This window comes from Gobius niger, assembly GCF_951799975.1.
Source record: "Gobius niger genome assembly, chromosome: 6".
Taxonomy (NCBI): domain Eukaryota; kingdom Metazoa; phylum Chordata; class Actinopteri; order Gobiiformes; family Gobiidae; genus Gobius; species Gobius niger.
The window spans coordinates 16,447,388-16,472,373 of NC_136857.1; the positions used below are offsets into that span (position 1 = coordinate 16,447,388).

The 24,986-nt window shown below is 39.2% G+C and overlaps 1 protein-coding gene across 2 annotated transcripts in view; it reads right to left on the bottom strand.

Moving 5' to 3' along the window:
* Window positions 1-1,952: 1,952 nt before the first annotated feature.
* The window catches only part of slc2a4rg (SLC2A4 regulator), a 31,973-nt gene continuing 8,939 nt past the window's right edge, over window positions 1,953-24,986 (bottom strand). Inside the window, exons 3-9 of one of the 2 annotated variants that reach the window (XM_079558521.1) lie at window positions 14,869-14,969; window positions 14,262-14,500; window positions 10,874-10,974; window positions 9,334-9,607; window positions 7,283-7,423; window positions 6,213-6,340; window positions 1,953-6,118 (exon numbers count right to left, since the gene is read on the bottom strand). In XM_079558521.1, coding sequence (XP_079414647.1) covers window positions 6,007-6,118; window positions 6,213-6,340; window positions 7,283-7,423; window positions 9,334-9,607; window positions 10,874-10,974; window positions 14,262-14,500; window positions 14,869-14,969 — 1,096 coding nt within the window. In that variant the 3' untranslated portion in view covers window positions 1,953-6,006. The remainder of the gene's footprint in view (window positions 6,119-6,212; window positions 6,341-7,282; window positions 7,424-9,333; window positions 9,608-10,873; window positions 10,975-14,261; window positions 14,501-14,868; window positions 14,970-24,986) is intronic. The other variant, XM_079558522.1, reaches the window with a different exon arrangement.

The window sequence follows — 24,986 nt, forward strand, 5'->3', positions numbered from 1 at the left end:
GCTCCACACAGGTAAAGGCCAGCCGCACTGCACTCTGGGAAACATTTGAGTGCCTCTGTGCTTAAAGTGCCCTGGACTGCGCTTCATAGTTCCCCACCTTATGGTCCTTAAGGTCTATTTAATTTCTATTTAATGTGATTATGCCCTCACCGTAATACAAAAAGAAGAAAAATAAATCAACGAATGTTTCTGGGTGTGGAAAATCTCTTTTTTGTGGCCACTGAGGGACTTTTGTATGTATGTTTGTGGCCTCACTCTTCACCCTGGACCCCTTCTTGTACACAGTGTGGGTTTTATTCCCTCATAGAGGGTTGTGTTTCAGGAAAATGTCCTCCATCAACCCTTTCAATATGTGCCTCGATTGCTTTTCACCTGTGAGAGTAGTATCCACATCATTGTTAATTTCAAAATAAGACAATTCAGATGTTTTGCCCATCTTCTACGTGCAGTTCTTGTGGTTCTATGTTCTTCATTTGAAATGCATGTTTGTATTGATTTTGTCATACCAAAGTGATGTCTTCTTTCGGGTATCTGCACACGACCCTCTCATTCCACTTGATGCAAAACTGGAATCTCTGGCTCTGTCTACTGCAGATGAATTATGGGTATTTTCTAGATGTGTACAAATGGCAATCCTCGTTTAGCCTGTATAGCTTGACTTTACACTTGCAAAATCATGAAGCCATAGATATGGGTATATTGATATTACGCTATAAATTGGCGCTTTTTACTTTTAATTTTGTAATACTAGAGTGATGTGTCTAGACCTTCATATATATGGATTTGTTATCACTATCTTATTATTTATTTATTTTCTCAAGTTTCTGGGGATCTTTGATTTGTGAAAAGGTCGCACTTGAAGCTTGGTGTTTATTTTCATTGGGATTATTGTTCAATATTGACTTTATATTGATGATTACTTAAACCTGTGTTTGTAAAATGTGTTAAATAATCGAAAGACTGTCCTGTTTGACTTCTGTTTTGTTTTTGGGCAGATGAAGTGCTCTTGTGAAGATTTTTTTTTTTCCCTTTGGTTGTAGTACTGATCACAAAAAAGAGAAAAACATTTTTACAGTCAACTGCCTCCTGATGTTGGGGTCAGCCCAATCGCCATCAAAGCCTCTTTTGAAGTACATGTTTAGTGGGAAAATTAGCTTGACTATTATTTGCAAAATCCAATCAATCTCAATAAATTTTGAAATTGCTGCTGTAAAGAATTTACCTCTGTGTGCCTGTGTCTGTTTGGGAAATCTGATTTGACAGTTGTCCACCAGGGGGCACGACAGATGCACAGAAGAGATGCTTGCGGTCAATTTTAAAGGAACTCAAAAGCCACGTCTGGTAAAGGTAATTCTTCCCAGTTCCTTCCAAGTGAAAGTTACGAGGGCATTGTGTTCAAGTGCTTTTGTGTCGTTGTAAAGTGAAACATTAAAAAACAGACACACCAATGCACTATAAAACAGACAAATTCACGCGAGAAAGTTGAAATACTCTGTATCTGCGTTAATTGAAAAAAAAAAAACATAGGTTTGCGGATTTTTGTGTGTGTGTGGAAAAAGAGATATTAACATTGAGTTGCTAAATAGTGAAATGCATACAATCAGTTTGCCTAATAGACAAACACATATCATTGCTGCTCTGTTGTGCAGAAAGGTCAAAGGTTATCTCATCTCGGGGAACTCGGGCATCATAAAATCTTCCCATTTTCCCAGTGGAAAATGCGACATGAGGTGGCGTTCATGTGCAATTTTCCACTTGATCATTATTACAAGACCACATGAAGGCAGCATAAGGCCGGTTTCGAAACCTTTCTCACTACTTCTTCGCCTTGACCCAAAAGGGAGACATGTCCTCAAAAAGATTGTAAATAACTAAATAAAAAAACAAACATTATATATCAACATTATGACCCGTAAAAGAACATACAAACACGACATAAGCCAAGACTTCTTCCATTCATGTTTATTCTCTTTCTGTCACATTACATCACATAGATCACATTATCGACATCATGGTCATCCATCTTTTCAAGCTCTAGCTGTATACGTAAGCTTGACATTCACACAAATAACACTCAAAAAAGTGCTTTCTCTCCGTGTGACCGCTGACATGACTTCACACCAGAGAAACGGCGCCCTCTAGTGACCAGGCTGCATTCCTTAATAAAACCACTTCCCGTTTTTTTTCATTTTTTTTTTTCATTCAGCCTTGGGGTCTAAAAGAGTACATTTAGGCCTAACACAAAAAGCCTTCAGTGTTCTGTCTCCTGCCATCAATGTAAAAGAAACAATGAGCAAATGCTATACATGCAAAACAACCTCAAAACTCAACTCAACGGACAATAAAATCATTCTGAGAAAAAAAAAAAAAAAAAAAAATCATTGATAAAACAAGAAAGCATAAAGTCAGTTCTCACACCAGCCGATGTAAGGCTTGGTACAAAAATACACACACATACAGACACGTAAGACAAAGGATATAAGGATCAAAATGCAACCCCAATTATGAAAACGTTGAGACACTGCGCAGAATGTTAATTAGTAAGACAAATGTTAATGGTCAATTATTTTATATTTTGAGTGAGTGGTGAAAAAATATAATTCTACCTATTTTGTCATTTTAAGCAGTATTGTAACTTTTCCATAGATTGGGGTCGAAGCGCTAAAGAAGAGAGAGATTTGCGGAGCTGCCATTACAATGCATGGTACAGTTGATGTAGAAGCTTTTCTGCTGCTGGTTTTGCTCACACATTCAGACATTCAACAAAAGTAAGCAGCTATCATTTCAACTTTTTTGGGAAATCGAAGGCGCTCTTTTTATATAATGCACATTTGAAGGGCTTTACATAGCTTAATATACTGGGTAAAAGGCTTGGGTGGGACACAGTAAAGCTGGAAAAGGTCATTTCTAACTGAGTGGAAGACGGAAGAAAGCGCGGCAGCCTGTTGGAATGTGTCGAACAGGGGAAATATTTGGGTGAGTCTGTCTAACCTAAAAGATAACCAGAAATCACAAGAGATCTACAAATATGTCCACAGCACAATATTGTCTTTTTTTTTTTTTTTTTTACCAAATCGTTCCCTTTTTTTTTATACAAACGGCAAATTTGGCAAAAATGTTGCCGAGGATCCTTTAAGATTTCCATGAAAAAAGCCAGAGCTTCCCAAAAAATGAATATGGCGACTTTTTTTCATTTCCAATGATACTTACACTAGTGTAAACACACCAGGTGTCAGACTCCTGATAATGATATGTGTGTTTTCTTGTATTCTTTCTTTCTTTAAATTCCAGCATCAAAAGGAAAACTACACACATACTTGAAATGTGGTACAAAATATAGATGAAGATCATAATTAAATATCCTAATGGACAACAAAAAAAGTAAAAAATGACCATTGACAATTCGATTTTTGACATATTAAAGCAGCTTTTTCAGAAAAGAAAGCATACTTGCCAAATCGGCTGCATGTATCACAAAGTGAATAATGTGTTTGCTTAATCTGCCCCACTAATGAACTGAAGAACCATTTGTTAAACATAACAGTAATAGCAATGTTTTAGTATAGCACAGGAATAAATTGCAGTAGTCTCTTTAAAAGAGCGATCTACATGAATAATTTGGCAAGATGAAAGATAAACAGTTAAAACTTAATTCCAAAAAAGCATTGCACAAGTCAGAAAATAAAGCAATACTGCATGGTTGGGAGATCCATATGACGTGTGGCGTCGTGTAGACAAATCAGAATGAACTAAAGACAAAAGCCTACAAACTAACCAGCAAAAACATCAACAACATGAACTTTTTTTTTTTTTTTTCATTTTGTAGATTTTACATTCAACTGGTTTTCTCCCCTTTGCCTCTAAGCTACATTATACATGTAATGTTCACTATAGCTTCTTGCTTAAAAAGAAAATATATTCTACACGACAATAATGTAAAAAAAAAAAATCCTTTTCAAAATATAAGAAACCAACAATAAATGAAAGAAGACAAACTGTTCTATTTGTTGCATATTTACAAGAAAGCCCTGAAAATGCAAAACCAACCATCCATACAAGGTCACCATTGCCTCTTTCTCCTCAAAGCCATTCATTCACCTCTTCTTTTTTTGGCCAAAGCACACTGCATCAGTGTAAAAGAAAACACATTGCAGGCAAGATAACTTGATATACTAGGTTTAGTGCAACTTGTAAAAGGTGGAATAATGGCTAGCTATAGGACTTTTTCTCAACATGCTTACAATGAGCCAGTTGTCGTTTATGGTGGTTTTGGCAAACTAAAACAGAGATGCAAGTAGAATATAGTTTGGAAATCCTGCTCTGAATCACACAACTTCCCAGTACCACTGTTCAAATCTACTGTCCCTCGCACTGCCAAGGCAAAGGCCAGGCTTTGAATCCAATCAACAGCCGATGAGGAACCCTTGTAATTCTAGGTCAATGGTGTGTAATAAAAATGTATTCTCGCAAAGCAACACAGTGCAATTTTTATGAGTCAGTTGATAAGACTGTAGTCTTGTGTTCTTATCATTGGCACTTTGTGAATTTTGACCCAATGAGAATTGGGACCCACTCAGAGGAGTAGACATAGCTTATATGGGACACTTTACAGTCAGACATTTCAGCAACAACTTTGAACAAGCTATTACTATTAGTGTGTTTTAAACTAAAAAAGGGAACTCCAGTGACTATGCTCCATAGCTGTTCAAAGAGAGTGATATTTGCACCATCTTCTTTTACTCGTATAGAACAGTTCCAAACACAAATATTTTTGAGAACTATAACATATACAGTCTGTGGGCTAAATCAAAGCCCATTTCCAAATCTGTTACCTGGACCTCAGTAAGAACAAATGTCTTTTAAAGGCTCTAGATCCCTGTGTGTAAAGGGAATGTGACTTGTATAAAAAGCATAGAGCTGATTACTACTGAAGGGAATATATATTTAAACATGCTTTTTAGTATTTTACTGAAGATAATTGCTTTGCTCAATTTATTCTTAAAACTGATCAATGTGAGAAAGGCCAAATCTGCAAAACCATGAAAGTCTCAAAATGTTCTTGGGCCAGTAAAGACCAAAAATTCTATCGGCCAGACCCGTCAAGTGTTTGGTTAGAAAAAGGTGAAATGTAACTGCCACACAGAAAACAATAAATAAAATAGCATCATATCATCCAATTACAAATGTTAACATTATGGTGTTCTGTTGAGTGAGTCGATTTGGTCACATCACAGCTTTTCAGCGTCACATATCAGTGACACAATTCACATGGCAGTTCTATATCAATATTAAAACTTAAAATTTTGTTGAACAGATGTTTTGACTACACACATTATTTGTAACGTTAGAAACCTGTGGGTGATGATGACAATATCAAATCTGTGGGTGATGATGACAATATAAAAGAGGAGCTTTTATCAAGGTGCTTATAACTAGAGTTCATGTGTAAAGAGGAAGAGAAGAAAACATATTCCCTCTAGGATCATTTTAGAAATTTGTGCACCACCATGTGCAGGGGATTGTAAAATGTAAAGTAAAAGCTGGCATATTGCATTTGGTTTGCTTAGCTCTCCCTTAAACAGTGACAATGAAAAACATAGGCTACAGAGGTCTAGGCTAAAAGTCATTGCTGAAACCCTTATGAGAGTTTTGATCCATCACAAAACAGCAGCTTACATGATGCTTCTTTTGTGAACAACACATGCCAAAAGCTTATTTGCAGTCTATAATGCTGCTGCCAGAAAAGGCAGTAAACTGGTTAAAACAAAACCATTAATCAGAAAATTTCTTACAAATCAAATTCTTTTAGTTTTCAAAGTTATCAAAATGTCTGTCGTATAAAAATTTCTAGATCTGAAGGGTTCTAATTCTCTAATTTCTCAATAACATTTTCTTTTGATGTTGAGAACGGTGAACTGGTTTTTCTCCTCTATGTTTGTGAATGGACGCGTCCACCTCTGTGTGGCCTAGAATGAGGAAGAGCTTATGTCTCAGAAATGGGAGGGTTTAGTCGGTGAATCTCTGACAGGCTTTTTTCCAGCGACAGGCCGTGCACCACATATCCTTCTTCTCCATGCCGTACACCTTTCTGCACTTCTTTGCATCGCCACGGGGTTTCCTGGGCAACAGATAAGAGGACAGTGTTCGCACGTTCAGACCCTGATTGTCCAAAAAACACAGAGGCAGACAAACTGTTGAAATGTAAGTTGTACCTGGTTCCTGGCGTGGCTTTAGTAGCTGGTGTGACCAATGCATGGCTCTTAGTAACAGCTGCGTGTGTGCTGGGGGCCGGCAGACGCCTCTCACCAGTGGTCACAGTTCGGACAGGGTTCACAGGGCCCTGTTAAAGTTAAAATCCTTAATAAAAGACTTTTCAGAAACAGTCTAGATCAGGGGTGCCAAAAGTGGGGCCCGCCAAGCAGTTTGATTCGGCCCGCCAAAGGATTCTCTACCAAATTTAACAAATTCCTATTTAATGAGTGGTCATACACCACTCCCTCGTGACTGACAATCATTTGCAAAGTCTCATATACACTGACATCTTTTGGCTCAAACCGCTTTATATAGGACTCTCACAGCTGTCATGCAGAAAAAATAAAAACAATGTGATGTTTGAACTCATGCGGTGGATTTGGGCGGGTTTATGTTCTAATTATACTGTCTCCTCAATTATAGGAAGTATAGTGCTTATACTTTATTTTGCACCTGCAGGTTCTCAGGCCTGTTTACTGCAGGAGCTGTTGCTTGCGCTGTGAAGCCTTGTTGATGGTGAGTTTTGTACAAGGACTGGATTCTTAACAACCGTGGACTCGATTAAGCAGAAAAAAGTATGGGTGAAAACATGGAACAGGTTTTTACTAATACATAAGATGCTCGTGGAATAATGTGATATGGATTTGGTAAAGTCGTCTGTTTTAACAGTAAGTGCAGCATAAATAGAAGCCGCTTGTCTTGGCATAATCAAAATAACAGTAGGTATTGCTTTTTAATTTTTTTCTGACTTCCAAATGGAGCATGTTATTGGCATTGATAAAAAAAAGAATGCAAAGGACACGTACCTTAACGGCAAAGGGAATTTAATTGTACATTTCATTACGTTTCACGCTTAAATCGCTTGTAAAAGTTTGGGCACCCCTGGTCTAGATTGTTGAAGGTCCTGCACCATACATTTTAATGATGTATGTATAGGTGCAAGAAGTATTGAATTGGAAAGCAAGATTGGTAAGTAGAGAGAGAGAGTAAAATGTAGTTAATATATGATGTGAGAGAAAGCCTAACTCACCGGGACCGCTTTGAAAATGACCGGAGGGGACTGCCATGACACACTGATGCCATTGCTGCTTTCAGTTAAAGGGCTGGTGCAGTTAGTATTGCCTAACCCCGTCATCTCAGGAACCACTGGGATACTGACCGGAGCAGTGGCCTGGATCATGGAGAAGAACCCCAACAAAATCAGGAGAGAACAGAAAGAGAATATACAGGCATGTTAGTTGGAGATTTCCTTATTTTAGCACAAGCAACAGTTCTGCAGTGTAGAGAGAGACTTTATTTTAAGAGAAAGGTTTAATCATGAGCCATGGACAGGGGGATTAATGAGGGGTTAAAAGCATTTCTAAATAAATCAGGAGCGTTAAATTTAAATCTACACTATCGGCACACAGTCAAGAGAAGTGGAGATTTACATCATCTGTTCATCCTGTTCTGAACAATGAGGTAGAGTAGACAAAATATTTATTCAACAGTAGTGTTACTTTGAAATCATTTCACTCACGTAGTGAAAAAGTAGTGATCCAAATGATTATGACAGAAAAAGCATACTACTTGAGTACTGAGTGACTGTTTAGCCGTAGCAGTCTGTATTGTGTTCTCATAGTTACAGACAAAACAATGAATTATGTGAAAATTCAGATATTTTCAAAGAAAAAACTTTAAAATAGGTACAAAAAAGAAAAACTTTCCATTTTTATATGCAGTACTTACAGTCGAAGGAGTATCTGGTAAGATCTCCACTTCTTTTTTTTTTTTTTTTTTTTACTTTAGTACATTTACAACAGTAGCTGAATACTACACACCACTGCAAGAAGGTACTTAATGACAGGGATAAATGTGTGCTTCTGTACATGTTCATATGCATAGAAAAAAGAAAACAGGACAAGGGGAAAACGGGGGGCCAAAGAAAACTTGGAGGTGATAAACTATGTCATAATTTGTTGAATATTTGCCTGAAAGCTGAAGATATGACTGAAAATGTCAAGACCTCCAAAGAATTTAGACCGTTTTGGAGCTAGATTCACTAATATTTGCTAAATGTTTTTACCCCTGCCTTATTGCTATGCACTCCCACATCAGTGTAGGAGTGATTCTGGCTGACCTGCACTGCCTGAGATTTGAGAGACAAGTAAAAAAAAATCCATATATTATGAAGATGGTGGGCTGGCTGCACTAAGGATAAAAGTTTAATCGCTTATACAAAGTGGGCGAGATTGCATTTCCACAAGTCGTATTCATGTTGCTTAGTCAGGAGTCTTTTAAAGTGTAAGCCCTGGTTCTTACCGTTTGATTAAATACTAGTATTAGTGGAGGTGGATAGCGGAGGTGGATAGTGCTGAGTTACATACATGAGTACATGTGCTTATGTAACTTTTTAAAGTTACTTTACTTTACTTTAGCAAGTAAAAGTAAAAGTTTAAACTTTTTTTCACACAGTACTTTTTACTTTTTAAATCCAGGTTGAAAACAGTTCTTTTTACCTGTGCATATGACAACTGAAACTACTTAATCTGCACTCTTGCTTTTCAATGTAATTAATACATTTTTATGTTGATGCTTTATGGATTGATTTGATTTTCTTTCTTGTAATTTCATGCAACTGTGAAGTACTTTGAATTGCCTTGTGTATGAATTGTTCTCTGCAACTAAACTTCCATTTCCTACTTCTACTTGAGTAATGTCAATATGAAGTATCTGTACTGAGATACAGATACTTTTACTTAAATAAGTAAATAAAAGTGTACTTAATTCTTCATAATGATGGTTTTATGGTTTTTCATGTTTTGTACTCACCTCTGAGTAATAGTCAGTAACCGTGCTTATGCCTGTCTTTGATCTGTGTCATATCTGGTTTAGTTTTGCTCTATTGCAGTTTTAGACCTGGATTAGTCGGGGCTTAGCGCTGGGTCTAGTCAAGTAATTGTTCATAGTTCATGTTTATTTGATCCTGTTTTAGTCTCAATATCTATATAATTGAATGCATTTGAAGCTGGCTTTGGGAATATTCTCTGATGCTGTATTCTACTTTGGGTACCACAGGCTGATGTGACGTGAGTGCGTTACCTGGTAGGCGTGGTCAGTGCGGATGTGGCAGAGGGTGGAGGGAGCTGATTGACTGAGCAGTGTGGGGGCGTGGCTCTGAGACCCGTTCACATTGATGTGTGCAGAGTGTGGGACATCAAAGAGCGGCGAGGGGAAGACCGGGGGAGGAGCGACCGTGGTGGGGGAGGTGGGCGTGAGGCTGGACAGGCCCTCTGTCAGACTGTCCATGTTCACCTCGATCTCTGAGTAGTAGAAGTCCTCCTCTCCATCGCTGTAGTCTGAGTCACTATTACGCCTGTAAAACAATCCCTTGATTTACTCCCTTTATTTACTGACTGCTTCCACACACTGCAGGTAAAAATGCAAAATGTTTTAGTATAGGTTGAAATTATTATTAATATTATTTGTAGGGATGCACCGATTCGATCCGTTACTGGTATCGGATATCGGAGCTGATACCGGAAAAATGCAATATCGGGTATCAGCTACAAATAACCAATACTTACTGAGCCAATACCAGTTTTACCACTGAAATCTAAGTGAATGGACATGCTGTATATTGTTTTAAAGCTTTAAGCTTGGAGAATTCAATTGCTGATTTAGTTTTAACCTCCACAAATGTATTTTTGATCGACAAATCGCAAAATGCAGCGCTAGCAAAAGCATGCTAAAGCTAATGAAGACGAATCAAGGCTGGGTCTGAAACTATGATAGAAATACCTAAAGAAGCCCAATACAATAAAATAACCACTGCTGAAGCCAAGTGTTTGTATTTTAGTTTAAGAAATAATCAAACATATCTGTAATGATCAGATCACTTCATGTGAGTTGTTTATATTAATGACACCTTAAGCCTATCATATACCATACCCAAGAATAAAGTGTAGAAAAGTCCAGTGATCCTTGTTTAATGTTCATCCATTAGTTTATAAATAGATATAATTGATCATTTATCTGTAATATCATAACAATAAAATATGACTTTATTGATCTTAAAATGGAGAAGAGTCAATTCAATTTTTCATTCAGAGAAAGCCACTTTTAAGAAAGTCTCCTGGTATCAGTAAATATCGGATATCGGCAGATACTCAAACCCCAGTATCGGTAGCAAAAAAGCTGTATCGGTGCATCTCTAATTATTTGGGTCACAGCTTGTTTTGAGAACCATAAGTTTACAGGTCCATAGACATGCAGTGCCTTGAAATAAACACTACACCCACAGTCTCAACAACCTAGACACAGATGTTTGTTCACCACCAGAGGGCAGTAAGGTCCAGTGTGCTGCATCATCTCTTGGCAAGCTCAGACAGAATGGCTGTGTAACTTTGTCTAATATTGCACTCTCCCATGAAAGAGCACCATGGCAACTGCTCCTCTCACAACTTAACAGTATTTTTTCTAACGTACGACAAAAGAGAGTGATAACAAAAGGTACACTGTATAATGTTCCGTGGTTTCTACTGTCCAAAGCTGGCTCTATTGAAAAAAGAAATAGTCAAATTTCTCATTCATCAGCCAAAACCTCAGTCTCAATGGTCGACAGAGTAGAGTGGTGACATACCCCAGGTGAACAGTGCGGATGTGTCTTTGGATCCCTGAGGAGGTGCTGAGGACCTTTTCACAGTTCTTCCACAAGCACTTGAACATCACTTTCATGGAGTTCTGCAACAAATACATGAAAACGTCTTCTTTAGCCAACAACAAGGTTTTATTTAGTACTGCACATTGCTCTGAGCTCATCATCGTTGTTACTCAAAGCTGTAACATGAAAAGGACAAGCTTCATGGGGTGCTGACGGCCTCCTGCCAATGATACACCTCATTAGAGCAGCTAAGCAGTAAAAATAGAAACTCAATATGTGACCAGTTCAAATAGTAGAATAGAAGGACAGGAGCTGGATAACCAAACTGTACGCTCATCAATCGACTTGAGTACTTTCACGTAAAGGCGACAGGTTGACGAGGTGGATGGATGCTGGGTCCCGACCTCTTCCCTGTATTTGGCATAAACAGTGGATATATATCACGGTGGGAAACATTTATTGGGATGGTATGGCCTCGCAATCTCCTCAGTGTTAAATACTGGAGATAAATCACATGCTTTCTGAGGATCTTGAGCATTCATATGTGAGCATACTACAGTCTCCCAGTTTTCATGCAACTTTCTCCTGAATAAATGAAGAATTTTCCACTCTTCATTCACTCAAGTCACACGAAAAGCTATTTCTGTTACTGCTACACTGGAGCAGACTGGCTGTAGTGTGGCTGCAATCTGTACCTATAGCAACCATTCACAAAGTCACACGAGCACGTTTTTTTTTTTTAAACTTTTTTGTCCCGTTTTTGTCCCATTTTTGTAACTTTTTTGTCGCGTTTTTGTGGCTTTGTCATCGCTTTTTTTCATTGCTTTTTTGACGCGTTTTCATCACATTATTGTCATATTTTTTGTTGCTTTTCTGGCACGTTTTTGTCGCTTTTTCGGTCACATTTTTGTTACGTTTTCATCCTCGCTTTTGTCGCTATTTTGATGCTTTTTTATTCAAGCTTGTAGATTCGGGTAAAGCCAAACTGGAGAAAATGTGCTAAGTTCAGGTGGGGGTGAAGAGGATAAAGGCAGAGTATGGAAGACTATTGTTGTTAATGTTTCATAAAAATGATCTATCTGTGCCTTCAAATATGAGGTGAAAATATCGGTTACTGTTATACTGATATTAACAGCCATTACTTTCCACCTTAACAAATGTTTTCTCTTTTCAAACCTTGGGCCAAATTGTTAAAATAAGGCTTGTTTAGAGCACTGTTGAGCAGAGGTATTGGCCGCTGTCCCACAGGCAGGCACGGACCTGCATCGCTGATAATGAATGATAGTGGGTGTGGATACTAATCACCTTTCAACCAGCTCTGGTGACAGAAAGGCAAGAAGGGACGTGAGGGTGCAGGAAAACTATGGTAAAACAGAGTGAGGAGTAAGACAAGAAGATAAACAGGGGAACAGGTTTTCATCAATGGACAGGTTAACTGTCTGGCACATTTCATATGACCTACTAACATACAGCATGCAGGGCAGTAATAAGCATAATGTGAATATTAAATAGAGCTAAACAAAAAAAGTCTACAAATCTATTCTTTCACACCTGCTTCTGCACCACATTGTAAATCATGAGACTACCAGAGTCAATTAAACCAACTACTAAACCATAATAAGAATCCTAACATTTTCTTTGGTAAGAAAAGTATATAAAGCAAGAAGCAAAGCTAATCTTAATCCCCCAATCGCGAACCACTTAATTCCCCAAGAGATTTCTCGACAACTTACCACTGTTACACTAACAGTGATTGTCGTGTTTAATAATCCTCTTACATTAATGCTTGTAGAAAATCAAACCGTCTCCTGCTCGCCACAGCAAATACGAATTTCTTTCCTAAACATTGGCTTGCAATAAGTAATTAAGCACAATAATGTATTTTCCTTCAGTGGGCGTCACATCTGCTTCCTAAAGTGAGGGCTTTTTATTTTCCTTTCATTACAAGATGCTCTTCCTGATGCAACCCTTCCCATTATCAAGACATAATAAAATAATGCAAATAATTGCCCAGCGAATTATACTTTCTCTATAGAATTGATAGCTCTTGCAATGCTTAATTACACATGCAATATGTCCAACATGCAGATACAGCAGAGTTTTTATGGCTTCATGTATTTGGCAAATCAATACTTTCCACTGCTCCAGGGAAGCTGAATTACACACTCCCACATATTGTATAGGAGCACTCCTCCTTTGTCATTTTGTAGCTGGAGGTAATTTGGCAGTGATTTCATCTGCTGTAGCTACCTTCAAAAATCACTTTTCTTTTCAATCAAATCCCTTGGTTAGTTATGCCTAACAAGCATTTTGACATATCTACGTTATTCTCAGGAAAACGAGGCAGTAAAAACATATTCGCTGATGAACATAGCAAACTGCGTTCTCTCTGCGCTCTGGAGATGTCTCTATTTTGCCTTGTAAGAGACAGCAGTCATTACAATAGTGGAGCTGTGTTGAAACAAATGTGGGCCACCGTGTCTGAAGTGTGACTCAGCTTGGCCTATGACTTGGGTTACATTGAAAGCTGAGTGGACAGCATTGAAACAGCTGTAGAAACCACAAGACCACAGTTGTGTCACTCTGTCAAAGCAATTTAATAGCCATTATGGGTTTACTGTAAATGTGAAACCACACATTTAAAAAGGTGGAATTGAGTAACTTCATTACAAAATTATTATTTTTTTAAGATGTTTGTTGCAGTTGTTAATACATTTAGTTAGTTACTTTGATTATTATATTGTATTATTATTATTATTATTATATCGTCATTATTAGGGCCAGGTTCATTTCATACCGTTCGTCATATCATCTGTGTATTTTTGGAGGTCATATGAATTTAAAATGATTTCTTTGAATGCGAACTGCAGTTGATTTTGACTGGACTGAATATACAGCTCCACTTTTGTTCAAGGTCCAGATGCTCAGGACTGGATATGAGCCTGTGTCTAAAGCGGGAACGGTGACACTAGCCCGGACCTGTGTCTGACCTAGTTATTGAAGACGACGCTCATGAATGATGCCCATTGTCCTCATTCATAAACATCTTAAAATCCATACACACAAGGGCACTGAGGGGAAACTGTGCCAGATCCACAACACATTCTCAGGTAGGGGAAATCCTGGGTGTTCTGAGGTTGGTGAATGCCAACTTGGAAGTGCGTGCGTGTGAGGACTAATTAGCATGTGTCACCGCCTATCTTTTTTAGCCATGTAAGGACTAAAAGTGCTGTGCGCCACTGTCAGCCGGTGGAGCATATGAATGGCAAAACGTGAATCCAAAACGCTGAAGCACTTTTTTTTCTGTAGTATTCAAAATAGTTGTAAAAATCTGTTCATCACAACCATTGCTCTTGAGCTCTGTCACCTTTCGTTTCCTGGGTATGGGGTCGTCAAACATGAAGTGCGTGCTCTCGTGGATGTCCTCGCTGATGTCATCACTGTTGGACGACAGCAGGAAGTTCTTGTTGTTTTCGTTGGAGAGAGGTGGGGACGGTGTGGAGGGCACTGATTGGTCACTGTTGTCCCAGCTCCAGTTGCCGCTGGTGGAGCTGCTGTAGCTGGCAGAGAGGACCTCTTTCCATCCTCTGGCTGCTGGTTCTGGTACTGTTCAAAGCCAAAAACATAGTTCATCAAGGCCTCATTTTTGTTTATGTCAGGAAATGTACATTGCTATGCAACATTATTTATACACCTACTATTTATAATAACAACATAATTAGGGCTGCATTAAATTAATCGTTCTTATATTTAGAACAGCAATATCAACAGAGCAGCAATAATAGTCTAACACTTGGTAAAAATATACTGAGGAGTTAGACTGTTTGGTGAGCTTGGCGTGGCAATGATGACCACAGCAATTCTGAAGTGACAGAAGGAGTGTCAAGGCGAAATATCTGTCAGCAAACATCGTATAGAATCCTTCTCCTGGCATACTGCATATTGTTAAGAGTCTAACAATTGCACACTGTTACCTGTGGGGGCAGAGGAAGGGTTGAGCACCATTGGTGAAGTGGATAAAGAGGTCAGGACGGTTGCTGCCATCACCTCCTTATCTGCATGGCCTGACGGCTTCCTACAAACACACAAGAACAATTCAATGTAATGATTTCTGACGGTCCAATAAGAGGGATAATCATAAGTGATAACTATTAATCTAGCCGCAAGTGGCCTTATTGAGGAAATAAAGTTTTTTTTTAAATATCTCACTCTATATATGCAAACTGAAGCATATTTCAGTATCTTATGATATCAAAATCATGAATTCCATAAGTCATCCAAGTAATTTGGATTACTTTTGATCCTGCACTTCTTTAGATCATTTTCACCAAGCACTGCTGTCTAATTACAATGTTCATTTTTCCAATACTTGTGTATGTGTGACGAGAGAAGCTCATCAGTGTAATAACTTCACTCAGCTCTTACATACAACTACACTTTGATCAACATACACTGGTCATATAAGACCATACATTAATTATATCAGCAAAATAAAACACAAACTTAAGTACACTTTCAAACACTTCGCAATACTTATCTCCACCACAAATGGAAAAAAAAAGCAAACAAAGAAAAAACTCAAACTATATTTGGTTGCAACCTAAAATTACCCATGCACTGTCTAGGAGTCAAATCCTGGCCCAAAATAAAAGTATTATGAAATTCTTCTTAAAAGGTCCTCTACTGTTAATGGCTGTTTTAAAAGTACATTACAATTTTAAACTCTTGGCCCATAGTGATTCACAAGGCTTGAAATCACACACCTGGACTTTTACACAGTGTAAAGCAGACACACAATGGGACTCAGTATTCATAATGCTTGTACATGGTCTGCAGCTTTAAGAGGTCCTCGTCCCGCCTCCAGACTTCACAACCAGAGTGAACTGGTTTGAGGCATTCTCTGAGCCAAGCCCTAAGCCCTGGCACTCATCCACTCACAGTCTCCCCTCCACACACAAACACACACACACACACACACACACACATACACACACACACACACACACACACACACACACACACACACACACACGCGCACACGCACACACACAGCAGTCGAAAACTTCACTCAAGAACCCACAAACATGCAGATACTTTTCTGCAAACAAAAACGACCCAAAACATACATGCAGGCACTACGCATTGTCTGTCAATTTAAGTTGAAAGTGTTCCTCCCACGCTGATAAAAACAAAACAAAAAAGTGGTGGAAAGGGAAGTGCACAGAGGAATGCAGCAGATACGAAGGAGGGACAATTTTGCTTTGGCCCAATGCAGGCCGAAATGAGACCGATTTTGACTTCCAGAATAGTGCATGCATAAAACTACACAGAGGCTACACAAAAGCATCTCAGAAGTGCATATACAGTATGCAACTACCGCAAAATATGTATTAATGAAGTAGAAATCCAACCTAAAGTAACTACTATGACTAGCATAAGAAGCCCGTCTCAAAAAAACAAGATGTGGACTTGCTCATATCATCCCTTCTAATAAAGTACAATGTTGATAAGACAACACCACCACCTGGCTACACACAGTAAAGTCAATAAGGTGCAAAGTAAATTAGCTGAAAATGTAAATATTCTAAAGCAAAACAAACCACAGCTACAATTACAACTGCTGATGCTGTTTGATAAAGACATGTGATTTCGCTCATATCTATACATTAACCAAAAGAAATACTGGTTGAACAAACATCACTTGGTTGTACGCAGTTCAAACAGCGTGTGTATTTGTGATGCAGGGGACATAACATGATTAGCTGTGTCCTGTTTCACTCATTAGCCACAAACCTGCAGCAGTTTTGACTCTGCCCTCTGTCTGGCTTTCATCTGGCGAGCCTGTTTTTACACAGGATTAACACGAGGCTGAGGCTGTGATGGGAATAGGAGGCAGTAGACAAATTAAACCGTAACCCGTATCATCCACTGTACGTTACTCTGTTAAACCGCACTGGCAGATCTTTCTGTCACGTGCACAGACTCAAAGCTCTAATAAAAAAGGCAGATTCCCAAAAACATCTCTGGCTTCCTGACATTGAGCATTTTCCTTCCCGTTGCTTCCCGGCAGAGCACTGATACTCCATAACAGCTTTTTCACATCTGTGGTGTGAGTAGTACGCTCGTGGGGATCTGCAGGGCCATAAACATGAGGAGCACATGCACTATATGCACAGCTATAAAGATGACAACAGAAATGTCATTGTCACAATCAGTCTAACATTGACATGAGTGTTCCTTTTAAAAATTGTTGTTATGTTATGCTGTTAACTCCAGGTTACAAATGTGATATTCTTTACCATACTATACTATACTTTACATAGCGCTTTGTGACTATGTCTGTGAAAGGCACTATATAAATAAAGTTCTTCTTCTTCTGTTACATACTATAGTCATTTCTGACGCAAAACCGCACACTAGTTCCCTAGAGCCTCTGAAAAAAGTACAAACCAGGTTGTTTGATTTAACGAAGAATGCTTTGTTGTGTGTTTTAAATGGATTATTATTCAAGAAAATCTATGTTATCCATTGATAAGGCGTTTCTTTAAACTACTGTTGTTTGTCAGGTAGAAAAATAGTGTCGGAGTCATCATTATTGTGTTCATCGATAAAACAGGGCCACCGCGAGGAAGTGCTTGGGGACCTCTGATCTTTATAACTTGGAGTGGCAAAACCATTTAAAAGTGAATGGTTGTGCCATATGGGGGAAAAAAAAAATCACTAAAATTCTTTCTCCGGATCATTTGCTGCCAATTTGGAATATTAACTAAGCTGTAAGGAACTCACAGACTCAAAGAGAACATGCGAACGCCACATTATAATACATGGTACAGGACTTTTTAATATTATGATGAAGACTCTACTGATGTTATTGGTTGTACATGAAGCTTTCAGAAACCAACCAAATGTGTTGCTGGCAGATTTTAATGACAAATTACTGATCAAGTTCACTGTACCTAAACATCTCCATTTGACTGGAACTCAAAAGTTGAAGTACAAACAACACTACACTCACCCCACTCCCTGACTCTTACTTTCTTTCCTCCCTCGTATGCCTGTATCGGCCTTGGCCCGGCCAAGAACCCTCCCCTCTGGCAATGGGACAGCACATGGGCCAGCTAAAGTCAACAAGCTGCGTTCTGGCACAAAAGCGGAGAGAGAGAGAGAGAGAGAGAGAGAGAGAGAGAGAGAGAGAGAGAGAGAGAGAGAGTAGGCGAGAATGAGTGGCGCTCAGAGGCGAGCCAGGGAACAAGTAGCAACAACACTCTGTAGGTTAAAAATGAGCTAAAGCATTGTGCACATGGAAACCTAAATGAAGCAGATGGTGAAACATGTGTGTACTATCATTGTACTATTACTATTACTATGTTGATAGCTAATGTAACAGTAGCAGGGCACTTTTCCCTCACAGTTATAGAATGTAAAACTACACAATAAAGTACGTTATTGCTACTTTGCTGTCGTTCTATCCAATTCTGTGTTCAGACTTCTGAAGACTTGAAATAATAAAACATCCCTAAATTAGGTCAGCTCTCCCCACATCCCATTTTCACTATGACAGCTTTATTACTGTTGTTGGGGAGACTTCCTGGTCTTCCCTCTATATTTATCGGCGAACCTCTGCTCCAATTACCAACCCCCCCCCAGAATCCCCTTGATGCGTCTCATTAAATACGGCATGGCATAACAACAACAAAAAGGATATTAAAAACTACAGACTGCAAAATATAAAAATCTACTGCACCCAGTTCCGCCAGACAAATCAGATCTGGAAGATAAAGATAACTGGAAGATTAAGTCAAGTTAAGTTATAAGTTATAGTGTAATCTCTGTAGGGAAATTAGTTCTCTGCATTTGACCCATCCTCGATGTCGCTGGGATGTGGAGCCATGCTGGAAGTTAGAAACACCTGGCTGGAGAATTAACCTTTTGCACATGTTTTTACCACTAACCTACGCTGACACGGGGAGAACATGCAAACTCCACACAGAAAGGCCCCGTTCAGGTGGAAATCGAACCCGGGACCTTCGAGCTGTGAGGCATGAGCGCGAACCGCTGTGCCACCGTGCTGAATAAGATTAGATCATTATGCACCAACATCCTCACATCTGAAACAACAGCATGACCTTGGAAAATGTACAGAATAACAGTAAATAAAACAAAAAGTAAACACTCTCTATTTCACAACTGTCAATGGTGCAAGGCATTTTTCTGTTATTTGTTGCATCTCCCCAAACACAAACAGATGCAAATGCACAAATGGCTGAGATATCCAAATAGACCTTATGTTTTCAGTCATGAGGCAGACTTTTCCTAAGGCACATTTTTTGGCTTTAATTCCGAGCTAAAACATATGCGCCCATCACTCACAGCACACTATGTGATAAGAGGATGGCTGCCAAACAAAGCAACTTATATAGTGCTGCTGTCATGTGGTGGTATGCAATTTTTCATCATCATGTTCACAAATAATATGATTGCAGACTATGGACAATACCTAATCGATGATATATGATGATATAGAGTTAGTGGGTCAGCACCAAGCCAAGAAAAAAAGTGCTGCTCTTCCAGCATAATCTTACAATTCATGATAGTGATAATGATACTTGGTCAACGAATAGCTGAAAAAGTTAAAGTTTACTTTCCAAACTTTTTTCTAGTTTTGTATCAACGCAAACATTTGGCACAAAGCCCATCATCGCCACCACCGGCTTATAGTTTGACTGTCAATCAAAGAGTAGCCAGTTGAAACCTCTTACCTAAGCAAATACCGATCTTGTGTTTCAGGGTAAGACATTTAATGTGGTCAGTCTCGTCACAGCACCTGGATGGATGAATCAGGAAAGGGATTTTGACAAAACCTGAGAAATCACCATGTAACTAGCCAGGTCAGACAGGACTTTGGAGTCAATACCTATTCTATTTCTAGGTCCGTCCATATCAATCAATGGGCGAGGAACCCCATTGTGGCCAGGGGTGACTCCAAAAGACACTTGGTAGACAGGATTTTGGGACTTCAGACCTCCCTAGAATCAGGCAGAAATAGTGGAAGCATTTTCAGTGCATTGACTGGCTCCAGAGCCTGACAATCAAGCTCTGGAACTCTGTGGAAGCTCTGCCCACCTCGCAAGAATGGGACTTCCCGCCCTTTTGCCCTTTTAAGGAAAAGGCTGCGGAGGAGGAGATTGAGCAGCCATGCAAGTTTTACAGTTTTTTTCGGTACCATTTCTATGAATGGGGCTGCCGCTGAATAGGTAATCATCTAATAATTATATCTATGATATCAATACAAGCATGTCAGCTTACATAAATATAAAGGTACTAATACAAACCTAATAAAGTAATACAATCACAGAGGACTGAGAAACACTGCAGAGACCATAGACCTGGGATCTCCAACTAGTAGCTCCAGACTTTTTTGGGAGCTCTCCAAAGGCTACATTTCTACACGCACTAGATAAGTCACATTTTAGATGTCTTTTATTTTGGTTCTGAACATTTTGAACATAATCTGCACCAATTAGGCAAATAGAGTAAAGAAAAGGGACAAAATTCAAGTCATAGACTTTAATGGGCAGCATGGTGGTGCAACAGTTAGCACTCGTGCCTGACAGTAAGAAGGTCCCAGATTCGATTCCCAGCTAGACCAGGTTTTTCTTTTCAGGACTCCCCTGAAAGAGAGATTCCTAACCTCAGTGGGACTTTCCTGGTTAAGCAAATTTGTTCAAATAAAATAAAATCATTCTGTTGAAATATTTTGGATACATACTCTTCAGGGTGAGCTCCTCATAAGTGTCATAGTTACACAAGTGTCTTCGAAGGAAATGTAGCTCTCTGATGGTTTTTTGTATGTTAAAGTCGCTCACTGTTTAAAAAAGATCGGAGACCGCTGCCATGGACTATTTGCCGAATCAACAGGCGACGCACTAAACCCTGTTAATCATAGGTGAGAGAGTAAAAAGGTGGAATCTGAGAGAGACAGGGTTATTTGGATATGTCTTCAGATTATCTGAGGTACACTCTACAATAAACACTGCGATTGGGCGACATTTGAAAAGAAAACCCATGCAGCTGATCCACAGAGCTACTGTGCGATTGGTAAGTTGTGGCAAACTGTTACGCTAATGATTAAAGTCACTGTAAATAAAGTACCAAACATTTTTCGAGTAGCAACTGAAAGAGATAAGATCATGTGATGCTGACAAACTGAAGAATTCAGATGAATGGGACGAACAAACTCCCCCATTAACCTCTTAACCTCCACCTTAACAGAGCACATTTTCTCAAAACACTGACAGGTGGATGGCAGGGAACTGGTTAAAAGTTATTTGGACCCCTTTTACCTGTTGATCTGCGGTTCAGCTCAGACAACTGCACTTTAACCAGCCCTATTAATAGCTCCCCCGCTGGAGATCAGTCGCTCCTGGTCCTGCCCCTCACCGAGTTACGTAACTTCCCCTTCGCTCCGTCACAGCTCACTGTTTTTAGACAGATGGTAATGGCTCGCAGTAAATAGTGTAACCACAGCTGTAAATTCATTTTTTTTAATGTAGTCAGTTATTTTGCATATTTATTAGGCATCAGGTTTATCTGTTACAAATACTGTCATTCATCTTCATCTATTCCGGGTATAACTCACACACTTTGGAAGTTGATAGGAAGGTTTTTGTTCATCACTGAGCAGTACTTTGATGCCTTGATGTGCTGTCGTTATACAATGATGTTCAACAAGGCAGTTTTCAGAAATATATAAAGTGTAGGGACATCTTGCCACGTTTGTATCTGCGTCTGCCGTGTTGCTTGCACACATGTTGGTCCCTCACCGCGGTCCCGGTGCACACTGCGCACCCTCTGGAGAGGCAGAGGCTGTTAGGCAGGAGCCACGTCTCTTTTAATGTGGGCTGTGAGTGCAATGGCCATTCAGCAGCAGCACAAAAAAAACGCTCACTTTCTCTTGATCCTCGAATGCGATCTGCAGCCTTAGGGCAGAGCACAAACAACTGTTAGCGTTGTCCAGCTGAAATAATAGGACGGCCACAGAGCACAAGGCATGATTCCCCTCTCCATATGACGACCTAATCCAATACTCTACAATATAAATCACAGAGAGGCAGAAAGGTGCACAAAAAAGTAACATAGGTTTTCTGGTATTGTGATGTTGATTAGTGGCATTCAACTGTAAAGGCAAATACTGATCAAGCAAGATTAGTGTGTTGCTGGAATGCAGTAGGGTCGTTAATTTGATGCGTATTTTTGTAAACAACAAAAGAAAAGGGAAAAAGAGAGGTAATGTAAGGCAAAATGTAGTTGTACAATTTTGTACATTCCTCATAGTCAACACTGAATTTGCAAAACAAATACTTTTTTTCCCTGGAGGTCATAAGCGCCACTGCAGGTGTCGTTGCATGTTGCATTTTTTTTTTGCTCATACATTTTTTTTGCCCATTAATTGTCCGTGAGAGTAAATACTACACTGACAGAAAAGACAAATGGAGAGAGGGATATTGTACATCCAGTTACACAATGGAGATCATTTTATTCACTCTTGGCTTAAATACTGTTAAAATGGAGCAGTTAGCTTTGCCCATTAGCCTGTTAGCTTCTTCTGCGTGATTACATTAGTGTGTATTGCTCCGACCCGGTGCAGGCAAAGTTGCAATGATGGCTTTCTGGCCAGAGACACCAGGGGGAGATGAAAGACCCATCAACACTTGTAATACCCCCAGAGGGACTACGAAAAAGATTTATTAAGGTAAACACGTTACTTAGTACTACTTTAAAATAAATGATCCACTTGGTGGAGCATTCTCCATAAAATCTGCTAAAATTGACTGGCATTAGCTCTCTTCATCATGAGTATCTCAGCAAACTGTCAAACTGTACCCCCCTCCAGTGACAGTGGTGCTACAAGGGGATTTTTTTCTCCTGAGAAAAGCAAACAAGATGGGTCTTTTTGCATAAAAACACAGCCTCCTTCTTAAAATGCATGTCTTTTTTTCATGAGTCATCACGTCATGTGGTCTGTGAAATCAGGCATTTTACCACAGAAACATTTCTCTTTATCAACATCTTGCAATCCATGCCTAAACTATGCACAGATTAAAAAAAACACATGCACACTGATACTGAAAATATGCTGTTGTTTCAGTAAATAATAGGATAAAATGAATTAAATAATGTTAGTCCTAAAAGAAAATTTGATTTGATTTTTCATGCCACTGATGCAGATTTGCTATATTTATCATTCTCCATATTTTGAGCAGTACCAACATACGACACCGGCAGCAAAAACAAATAGAAAAGAGCCAGAAACAGCAGGTCTGTTCTAAAACCATCCAAAGGTGAGTGGTCAGTTGCAGTTGTCTCTCCAGTTCTTCCTCATTCCTCACGTCCCACTCACTGTGGTCCGTTCACAGATCTGCCCCCTGCCTTCACAAGCCAGAGCAGGCCTTCACTCGGCTTCCAGCGTTTTGTGAAAGCAAACCACTCTGCTCCACTGCCTTTCATAGAGCCAAATATCTGCAGGGCAGCGTGGGGCAGACGGAGGCTTTGAGCCAGTAAAATAAGCTGCTGATGTGTATCTTAGAAAAAGAAGAAGAATATGCCGGGGCTCAGTGGGAGAAATGTAGGATTAAGAAAAGCCGCTAATACGGTATGAATAAGGCTGCACACTGGACTGAGGCAAACAGAGATAAGACTCTACAGAAAAATATAAATACAATTAGCAAGTTACTGCGACAACTTCAATTAGCTCACTTGGTGAGAAGGAAGGAAACACAAGCTTTTTGTTTGAACTGTAAAAGCTGAGGGAAATTTGGATTATACCGCCAGGACAAAACTAGTGCCATTTAATTTGTTTAATGGCATTACCAAAAAAAAAGGATATGTCGTGAACAAACTTGTAGTCTGTCTTAGGGTGGGTTTTGCAAGCTGCCCTTTACCAGTGGAGCACTTGTCATCTCTGTTTTTATGTTCTCATAAAACTAAATGTGCCCATGGGGACTACGCTGTGTTTCTTTTCTAAATCCAAACTTGTTGTTGTGTTATTAACAGTTTGGATTAATGAGCATCATTAAATCTGTTCATGATTAGTTCGAATATTGTTGCAACATAAGGAGTTTCACGCAAGGGTTTAAATACAATATGCATCCACACACACACACACACACACACACACACACACACACACACACACACACACACACACACACACACACACACACACACACACACACACACACACACACACACACACACACACACACACACACACACACACACACACACACAAACAAACACACACACACACACACACAGAGTGGACATGCAGACACGCACGTACTGGAGGCGCACTCACACAGGGATAGGACCGAATTTTGCAAGCAACAAGTCCCATGTTGGAAGAGGAACTAGGAAAAGTTATGTCTTATGAAATTAAAATTATGCATGTACAGGGGTGGTATGACAAAATAAAATGTAATAATCAGCTGACCTTGTGATGGACAGGGTGTGATATGGTTTTATACTGATTAAGTGCTTTCCTGTTAAATGCAGAAACACACAGACAATGCACTCCTCTTATTGGTCAGTCTCTCTGAGTGAGTGAAAGGGTGATTTAACCAATCGAAGGGGAGAGTAAATTGTCAGAGGAGGCCATATTCAAAATAGTGTATGTACTACTAAGACTGAATGAAACCTTAAACATAAAAAAAATAAAACAAAGGACAAACTGGAGCTCATGAGTGTGCATCAGTGGACAAAATATTGTTATTTAGAAAGTTATAATGTTTGGAAAGACAATTAACCATTCGTAAAGAGTAGAATTAGTATTTCTGCATTAGTATTATTATTACTATTATTATTATTATTATTATTATTATTATTATTATTATATGTGCCCCCCAATCAGAGGATCTTGAAAGACACAAAGATGTTGTAAGAAAGCACTTTCAAAACTTTAGTCATTATTATGTTTTTGTACTTCCCTTTTTCCTTTCTTCCCTGCTCCTTCTGCTTCTGAGACTGGCCGCCTCGTATAATTATAGTGAACAAAACACTGTGTCAACACGAGCTTGTATATATACAGCCACCA